At 36.4% G+C, this 10,277-nt stretch overlaps 1 protein-coding gene across 1 annotated transcript; it reads right to left on the bottom strand.

The window, feature by feature from the left end:
- Positions 1-968: 968 nt before the first annotated feature.
- Positions 969-9,837, bottom strand: LOC120428614 (uncharacterized). The gene is made up of 3 exons (XM_039593657.2): positions 9,633-9,837; positions 2,509-2,728; positions 969-2,340 (listed from the first exon to the last, which is right to left on the bottom strand). The coding sequence occupies exons 2-3, from the start codon at positions 2,624-2,626 to the stop codon at positions 1,844-1,846; spliced, it is 615 nt and encodes a 204-aa protein (XP_039449591.1). The 5' UTR covers positions 2,627-2,728; positions 9,633-9,837; the 3' UTR covers positions 969-1,843.
- Positions 9,838-10,277: the final 440 nt, after the last annotated feature.

Genomic DNA, 10,277 nt, shown 5'->3' with positions numbered 1-10,277 from the left:
GTTTTTTCAAAAATAATATTTAATTGGATTTAATCAGAGCGAACAAATTAAATATCTTTTTAAAATTTCAAGATGTTTATAGTCAAATTAGAGAATAAAAAAATATCCAAAAAAATTTACTTCTATGCAATCCCTTGAAAGGTAACTGTTAAATTGTATATAAACAAAATGTGAAAAACAGTAAAACAAAAATAACTTAAACAATATAAAAAACTGCAAACAGGCAAAATAATTTAGTGGAGTTTTTAGAAAAAGCATATTATTATAATAAAAAAAAACTAAACAAGATAAATGCATGTTAAACTATTAATAATGATAGAAGAAAAACATGACGAAGAGAAATAAAGTTTTTCTTAGAATATGACGAAGAGAAATAAAGTATTTCTTAGAACAACATTTTCCAAAATGACACGGGAAAAAATGTAGAATATAAAATTGTGAAGTAGAGGGTTAATATTTATAATACCTTCCTTCTTTTAACTCCTAAGCGTTCTTATATTATAATTGAAAATAATGAAGTTCGATGTTCGGTTATTTTAGGACTAGCAAAAAATAGTCATATAATTTCACACAAATCCCAAAGCCAACACAAAAATTGAATCTTACATCTGTATTATGTTGATGATCCAAAACAGGTTATAATGTTGAGTCACCTGTAAAAATGCACCGTCATTCGTCAACCTAGTCCAACACCCTAACCTAGTCCAATGACCAACTAACACGCATTCGGTGATAGACCCTAATCGATACCCCGCCCAACAGGTACTCTCGTCACATCGACCTTGAATAAACGCGATTTGGTCGTTAGACGAGAAGAAAAACACCGTTTTCTCCAAACAATAGCGCGATGATGGACTTACCTTATGAAATTTGTTGTTTTCGGAGTTCGTTTTGGACTCGCTTGGCTGAATTTATCAAACGAGTTAAAAAAACGGCGAACGAAAGAAAGAAGAAAGAAACGCGCTAAACTGTTGACTAATTTACATCATCTTTTACTTTATTTTCACCTGCAGTTGTAACAGTTGTAGGCTAGTGTGGGTTTTGGCACGCGGTGCGTAATTGCTTACAAATACCATTGCTTATAATAGGAGTATCTCGAGCGCGGGCGCGCACGAGCTGATTTAGTAATGATGCACTTTTTTTTGTGGGCCGTTGTTTTCGTCCACTTTTACTTTTATCTCTGTTTATCAACATAACTTAAACGGTGTAACTGGCTGCATTGCAAACATTTTTTTACTGATGAAGCTGGTATGCTTGCAACGCGACTCTGATATGTTCCGATTGAACTTTTTTTTTTCAAATAAATAAATAAATAAATTAAGTTGAAACTAAAACGAGATAGCACTGTTCTGGTAGAAATCTTTTACACGCCAAAACGACCACATGAAAATAAGTGAAAACTAGTACACGAGAACGGGGTTAGATATCGACGACTGTTTACTTCCGTTTGACAATTCTGAACTGCACTGAAACAAATTAACTCAACAAATTTGGGATTTGTTTCAACGTTTTTGCCTCACGTGGTCGCTTTTGCGCACATCCTGTCTTACCTTAATGAGCTAATTAAATAAACTTAAAGAACCTAGGGGCTTACATAAGCCTTAAGTGGTATACACAGTTTAATAACTTACAAGTCAACACTCGCACTGGTGGCCAGCAGTGAATAGGGTGAAAGAAACTTAACAATTTCAACGAATCTCTTTGCAGTAATTAGAGCTGCACACTTGGCTGCGGCGAGCCATTCATCTTCATACTCCGCTGAGTACAGTCTCCTCCACGTGGTCTTCATATTTGGCATTGTGAGTATCTTGGGAGCTTCCTCGGAACTCCACCAGGAGCGTTATCATCGCCGGGTCATTTGTGGCCAGTGCGAGTACGGCCTCGATGTTACGCTGCTAACGCTACCACCGGAGTAGAGCTTCGAGTAGTGTCCGAGACTCGGGCTTAGACTGCTGTAGACCGGCTCCAGGCCCATGTCACTCCGGGAGTACGGATACGAGGGCGCTATGCTGCTGTGGATCGACGGCAGTGGAGGACCGTCCAGGGACAACGTGTGGCCCGGGTCGCTGTGGATGTTAATGTTGATGTTCTTTTCCTGTGCGCCCCAGGAGTGGCCGGAACTGCCATGACTGACTTGCCCGTACTGGCCATGCTTGAAGAAGTTGATGACCTTCGCCAGACCTACGCTTATGTTGATGACCAGGATGGAGGTGGCCACGAACAGCGTCTTCAGCGAGATGACCGTCAGGAACATCAGCAGCATCTTGATCCCGCCCAGCAGGAACACCATCGGAAGCATAACGTTCTTCATGATCCGGATCCGGCCGAAGGTTCTGGGAGCTGTCAAAATAAAGTTTGGTTATGTCATCCCTTTAGCCAAGATGGTTTCCATTTTAAGGCAATCTGAGTAATTTCAAATGAGCGTGTAATTGACAGTTCTCGTTCTGTTAAATACACGCTCACAACATTCTGCTCAAATTTCAACTAAATTTAGAAATTTCACCTCACCCATCAATTCACCCCTCGATTTGGCAGCATCTTCCGGTGGCTCCAGACCGCAAATCAGAGCCGGCATCACGATCAGCACCGCAATTGTCGCCACCGCCAGGAGTGATTTGGTGGCCATAATGGGTCTGTGTCTCTCGCGCAATTGACTTTCTTCGGTGGCGTTTGCCCCGTGACTGAAGTTGCTGATTCGTTGGGTGAAGTGGATCCTCCTCGTTAAATGCTGTTGGAGTAAAAAAAATGGAAGATAATGGAGTTTGGAAAATTAGCAGGGCTTGGGAGTGCTGAAACATGTTGGGGGTGTAGGAATTTCTTGTTGGTTTTTATTTCAGTGTGCTTGCGAGATCTGTTTTGCGGTGACGATCGGTCTTGTGGTGAAATAGCATTGATGGATGGGAGGGTATTTAATGAACACTGTCAATGTTTGATTTGTGCGGAGAATTTCAATTTAGCGAAGCGAAAGTTTGACTAAATTGTAGCACAAATCTTCTTTTTCATTAAGCACAGACAAACTGACGTAAATCTTTGTTTTATTCTTTCCATCAGCCAATGAAAATGATTGGAAACTCACCACGGCAATTTCAAATTCACCACCGCTTCCTTACACGCGTTGAAGAGTTGTAAACTGTATGCGCTCATACTGTCAAAAATATGAACAATGCGCACGTTCACAACTAGATGGCTCTTGTGAGAAAGCATCATTATACGTTTGGTAAAAAGTTCAATGATTTAAGTCTGCTTGTCTTTGGTTTGGTAGTGTGCATCTATCCAGATTTTTAAGCGAAGATGGCGTTCGAATTGTGAACGTCCAAAATGTCAAAATCACGCAGTAGCACCAACATTCGAAAAAAAATTGGCTGTCATGCCATGGCACTTTTGTTTTGTAATGTTGGTACCACTGCGTGATTTTGACACTTCGGGCGTTCATTATTCGAACGCCATCTTCGCTTAAAAATCTGGATACAGTTTTACGTGCTATTCAATTTGATCGTTAAATTTATGATTTGTGAGTTCAATGACGATTTACGCATGTTCTTCCATGTCCATATTGATTGAGTTCAAAACAAATTATAAAGTTGTTTTCAAGAAACAAAAATTGAATTCCTCGAAAAAACTCAATACTTTCACTTCACACGTCCCCAACAAATTTGGCATGAATAAATAACTCGGAAATACCGAGAAAGTCGTCAATCTCCTCCAACAATCAGACAGGAGACACTTTCCCTCTCCGCACAAGACCGTAATTATCCCTGTCTCACATACTAATGATACGTTCCCGGAACTCAATCGCCGTTATTGTTGGCAATATTGAAGAATTGTTTTCAGTTCACCTATGTTTGTGATTGATCTTTTTAAATGACCTCCCCTCAAGTTCAGTTCCAGATGTCTGCAATGAAGTCCGATTCCGTTGACCCCAACGGAAATTGGATTACACAATCTGCTCTACTCTACCTACACACACACTCAGCCAAATCTCACTCTTACTTTCCGGAGCGCGAGCAAACTTTGTGATAATCATAATTATGGGTTATTTTGTTGTGATAGGTGCGGCCAACACGCAGTAGAAACCCCGAAAACAAAAAATCCGCGCCGGTCAACTCTATTGAAGTGTGAGCAGAGGTCCGTTTGCAGCATAAAGTGCCAAATTGGGAAAACAAAGTGAACCTAACCTCACCTTAACCAGACGCGTCCGACGAGTTTGATGGACGGGCGGACGGGTGAAAGAGGTGTGTAATGATAAAATAGTGTAATTTTTTCTTCAAGCTCCATTTCACTTTCAATGACCTTCATTCAAATGGCCTAACAGTTGTTTGCCGAGCTGCTGATATTATGACCACTTCTTTACTGGCTTGGCAAAGCTCATTGACTCCGTGGTCATGGTAGGCGGTGGTGCGACAAAAGAAATTAAGTATTTTTGAAGAATACAAGTTTTTTTAGTTTCTTGCGCATTCATTAGACAATTCAACGCAATGATCAGAAACTCAACACGATGATTTTGAACTCACCACTGCACATTTACTTAAGCTTGACAGTTGGTTCAAACGGTATACACGCATACTAATCCACTTTGAAGTGTTCAATGATTCAAGTCTGTTTGTCTGTGGCTCTATTGAGGAATAATTTACGTTTATTTATCTGTGTATAAAACATGTTTTGTTAGAAGTTGAAAAAAAAATGGAAAATTATACTAAAAATTTTGATAAAAGCACAGATAAACAGACGATTGTGTTGCTTGTGTTAAAGCTACTAAATAACTCCTAGATGATAATCTAACAAAATACAACAATCACCACCATTCAAGCCACATTATTACACCTGAATTTAAAGGTGAGAAACAAATTATCACCCGGCCGCCAAAACAGTCTGCTTCCGGCCCCTGGCAGACAGGGAGATACAAAGATGTCGAATCGCGTGAATTGGGTTATTTAACGCTTGCACAACAAAGAAGGAATTTTCATGGGTAGGGGGAGATACACGAAAATGAAGCTTGTTCAAACCGTGCAATTTTTCCCCCAGGAATTTTCCAGTTATTTATGCTAACCGCGAAAATTTTAACCTGGAGCAACTACAAATTCTCACCAGTTTAGGTGGCCAATTGTCCGCTCGAGATTAGTATGCAGAGAAGTGATCCCGTTTATTTTATTTGGTGTAACGAAAATGAAGAAACTGTTTTTTTTCGGGTACTTTATGGACTATCGTGAGCTGTTTTGGACGCGGCGAAAGCGAGCACTGGACCGGATTGTTGATGACGGTGTGGACCTGTTACTTTCGGAAACATGTTTATTCATCGTATGGAAACATGAAAGGAAAATTAGGCACTCATTCGAAATGGGAATTGACATTCGTGGGAGGTTTTGCGATTCAACAATCAATTTAGACTGAAAAGGTAACATTACACCAAAACAGTGGTAAAATTACACATTTTCAATTTTTTTTTTTCTAACATAAAAGGTGTACCCCTTCCCATATGTAATATTACCATGATGTTTTTAACTGTGCAACGATTGTAGGATTTGCCCGAATCTGTCTCTCTGTGTTAAGTTGAGAAGCATCATATTACTAATGAAGATAATGGCAAATCATTTTGTTGAATTATCAATCTTTCATCATTTTTCAAATGTTGAACCGTTGAACGTTTAGTAATCGTTTCCGAATCTGTAGGATGACTGTACTATGTTTTGGTAGCTAGATTTTTCTTGAAGATTTAAAATTAGTAAATTTCAATAGTGTTTGTAATGTTTAAAGAATTTACACAATAACAAAAAAAAAACACAAATAATGTAAATAATTACCTTATGAAATAGATAGGATTTCAAAGTAATTTTCAAATATTCTGCAACCGGTAAGACTTTTCTCAATATTTAAATTGTTTAAAAAAAATGTACTGGGGTAGGCCAATGCACAGTGTTCGGAATGACAAAATTAAGTGGAATAAATTGATAACTCCTTTATTTGACGTCCTAGCCAAATGATGTCTTGGGAAGAGTTGTTGTACTTGATAAGGGCTATCTTTTGAAGTTATTGACACACAGGGTGACGACCTTCCAGGGTGTCAACCAAAAACTAACTTTGTTGGATGACGTTGTAGGGCTTTGGTGTCTTCGGCAAAGTTGTAGAGGAGAAAATTTCATGAAAGTTTGTCCAAGGCACCAAATTTGTAGCTCTTAATCTACTCGAGATATACGCCATTTTTGCAAAAATGGTCCAAAAAAGCACTTTTTTGGTGATAACTCAAAATGTTAGCATTTTAGCGGCCTACTATGTTCTGAAGAGTTGTTTATGACATAAAATTACACATCTTTGCCGAAGACAGCAAAATGTTTTGAGCCTTTATTGAAGAGTTATAACCATTTTTATGTGATTTTGAGCCTATTTTCAAGTTGCTATGTTTTCAAAATGGCGCATTTTGGCGCAAAACCGACTAATGCACCTGAAAGTACACACTTTCAACCACATTTCCTGAAAATATCTCTGTGTCTATCCGTGTCTATTTTTAGATATCTCGATTTGAATTTGACGGTTTTTAATCAATTTATTTATATTTTAAAGTGGAATCTTATTGAAAACGTGGTAATAATCGGTAAATTGATCGATTTTTATGGAAAATACATTGTTTATGCTTAAAATTATGACACACATTCTAAAATTATGAATAAAAACATGTTTAGCCCAAAAATAATGTAAATTAAAATTTTAAATAATTGTTCGTATTTAAAATTAAATATTTCCTTTTATATTTGGTCAGTTTAGAAAGGTTGTCGTATTTTTTATAGACAAAGTATTTTCCATAAAAATTGATCAATTTACCCTTCAATTCACCGATTTTCAACTCGTATTCAATATGATTTCGATTAACATTTATAAATAGATTGATTAAAAACCGTCAAATTCAAATCGAGATATCTAAAAATAGACACGGATAGACACGGAGATATTTTCAGGAAATGTAGTTGAAAGTGTGTACTTTCAGGTGCATTGTTCGGTTTTGCGCCAAAATGCGCCATTTTGAAAACATAGTAACTTGAAAATAGGCTCAAAATCACATTAAAAATGGTTATAACTCTTCAATAAAGGCTCAAAACATTTTGCTGTCTTCGGCAAAGATGTGTAATTTTATGTCATAAACAACTCTTCAGAACATAGTAGGCCGCTAAAATGCTAACATTTTGAGTTATCACCAAAAAAGTGCTTTTTTGGACCATTTTTGCAAAAATGACGTAGTAGATTAAGAGCTACAAATTTGGTGCCTTGGACAAACTTTCATGAAATTTTCTCCTCTACAACTTTGCCGAAGACACTAAAGCCCTACAACGTCATCCAACAAAGTTAGTTTTTGGTTGACACCCTGGAAGGTCGTCACCCTGTATGTCAATAACTTCAAAAGATAGCCCTTATCAAGTACAACAACTCTTCCGAAGACACCATTTGGCTAGGACGTCAAATAAAGGAGTTATCAATTTATTCCACTTAATTTTGCCATTCCGAACACTGTGCAATGTCCATATGTAGATTTTTTTTTAAAAGTTTGATAAACTTTTTTTAAGATGGATTTTTGGCTTGCAGTCGATTAAAGCAGCTCAAATACTTATTTGTGTGCTTTATCATATGAAATATATTTTTTTTCATCAAAACATCAATTCTTATTTCCATCAAATCTATGAATTAAAAATTTCACATTTATTAACATAAACTTGTACTGAAAAATTCCGGCAATTTGAAGATATTTTTAAAAATCATTTAAATAATAACACTTGTAACTTGACATTTTTATCTGTTCCTAGTGTAAATTAAGTGTACTTAGCATGCAGGTTAAATCAGCTGAATAAGCTGCCAACCTGGGTAAACAAAAAAAACTTTTACTGTTCTTAGACTATTTGCAACGCGGCTCTACTTTGTTCTAGCTGTTTCATTGTTCAACGCGGAGCTGCGTTTTATTTTTCGAGCAGTATTTTGAAACTGAAATAAAACTGCTCGACGAGTTAGTTTCAAACGTGAGACGATTTGGAACTGGAATAGAACTCAGTTTCAAAAATAATCAGATATATAGAGATATCCACGTTTTCTTACACACACACCATGATGCTGTGTTGATAATCATACGCACACAATTAAAAGGTTTTTTGGAAACAAATTTTAGATCAGCGTGTTGCGAGCATCGTGTTCTAGTTTCATTTCCGCCAGTTCTAAAAATTTAAAACTGCTCGCAATTTGAAGCAATTATAAAACTTCGCGCTGCAGATAGTCTTAGTGTAATTATCCAAATAATCCAATAATGTAGTCTATTTTCCTATTGGAACTAATTTGTATCATGACATCATGAGAGTGTTAAAATAATCCTATTTAATTCTTGCACATGGTTTCAGTTGGTAAAATTGCAATTAATTTGTTTTTTATGCCAATTTTCATACTTTTTGCTAATTTTTGGATACAGATTGGTGGGAAATACAGTCCAGACTCGATTATCCGAAGGCCTCGGAAAAAAATCACTTCGGATAATCGAGTAACGAAAAAAATATTTTTTTTTCGTTGTCTTATTTTTGATTGTTGAGATTTAGTATGTCCCATAAGCTACTCTAATGTGATTTAGAATTTTAAAATCCGTGATGGCGGCTTAAATGGCGGTGATGAAACATTGAAAAAATTGCATTTTGTAATTTTATAGGCAATCAACTTTTAAATTTGACTAAAATGGGGTCGCAGAATTCGAATTTTATGTTAAAAATAAGAAAATAAAAAAATATGAAAAAAATATTGGTCGTGATTCGATTATCCGAAGTCCCATACAAACCTTCGGATAATCGAACTTCGGATAATCGTTTCAAATGAAACTTTGAAAAATCACGTATTTTGCCATATCTATTGTAGGACGAAATAATTAGAAATATATATATTTATATATATTTTTTAAACTAGGTACTGCCAAACTTCTCATGTGAGTAAACAAACGTTGCCATATTGTCAATGATGTTCGTTAGCGTTGTTCATCCTAATGATAACAATTCAAGACACTAAAGAAACAATGTTAACACTGGTTTTACGCAAATGGACATATTTTCCGAAAAATGGTTATGCTAATCAAGACGGAATTCAAAAAAAAAACAAAATTTTAAAAAAGTTACCAAACATGTTTTAAATCATTAAATAAAACTATTTAAACCTGAGGTTTTATAATGGTAAACAGTTGTTTGTGTGTCCATTAGGGTGTTCAATGTATTCTTCAAACTTCACATTGATATTGAAAGCCATGGGTGATTTTATAGGTTTTTCACAAATTCACAACTCATAATTTTAGAGTGTTTCAAGTGTTCGAGCATGCAATGCTAACTTATTTCTATTTATTTTTGGTTTACACTCACTGTGTTTAAAAAATCCTGATTTAATTGCATCATTATGAATTCAAACCCTCAAAACATTTCTAGCACCGTGTTGTGTTTCTAGGTCACATAATCGAAGATTCCGTAAGACGTCGTGATAACACCGATTTCAAAACACAAACCACCACTGCACCGGTTCCACGAAGATGCCCACATCACCTACAAAACCGGAACCGACCACTCGCGGACTTGTTTTTACAGTTTCCCACACGGGATATATGTATCCCTTCATTCAGCTCATCCCAAACTCACACCAAAAACTCGACCTGTTCCACAAGGTTGCACTTTTTTCCAGATTTTTATCCAAAAATCTCCTTCACACTTGGCTTGTCATCGTGACGAAATGGTTGGTGGAAACTTCGCGGCTGCACACCTTATGACACCTAATCCAATATCAGCTGCCTTACAAGGGCAGAGCCGAGAAATAAAAAAAACACTCCAAACTACTCCAACGACCAGGTGGTACTGAATGGGCCTTTCTTCGCAGATCTTGGCCGAAGACCGTGGCAATCGGTGAGAGTGTCTGTTTTGATAGTGCCACGCAGAGAGAAATTGGAGTTGTTTACATCCCATTTTGGACCTTTCTTCGGAGTACTCTTGCTCTCAGTGTTGATCGTACTCATAAGTTATTTTTGTGTGAGAGAGTAAATTATTGTCAGTAATTTATTCGCTAATTAATCTGACACTTTAGTATGTTTATTTTATCTTTAAATCTAAGTGTTAGACTATTTTTTAAATTCAAATTGAAAGGAAAGCATACAAATTAAAGTAAGAAATATTATGTATCGAATTACATGAAGAAATTACATTTCCTAAAAAGAATCAAAATAATCAAAGTTAAAAAATATACCAACTAGAAAGTTGTTTAAAAAAATCCAACACACGATTCCAAGTGCT

This window comes from Culex pipiens, chromosome 3 (assembly GCF_016801865.2).
Source record: "Culex pipiens pallens isolate TS chromosome 3, TS_CPP_V2, whole genome shotgun sequence".
Taxonomy (NCBI): domain Eukaryota; kingdom Metazoa; phylum Arthropoda; class Insecta; order Diptera; family Culicidae; genus Culex; species Culex pipiens.
This window is presented reverse-complemented; position numbering and strand designations above follow the sequence as displayed.

Bases quoted from the DNA above. Each gene is read 5' to 3' on its own strand.
- LOC120428614 (XM_039593657.2), bottom strand. From the start codon at position 2,626: ATGGCCACCAAATCACTCCTGGCGGTGGCGACAATTGCGGTGCTGATC. The intron at 2,341-2,508 runs GTGAGGTGAAAT...TTATTTTGACAG, and splicing joins ATCGAGGGGTGAATTGATGG to CTCCCAGAACCTTCGGCCGG.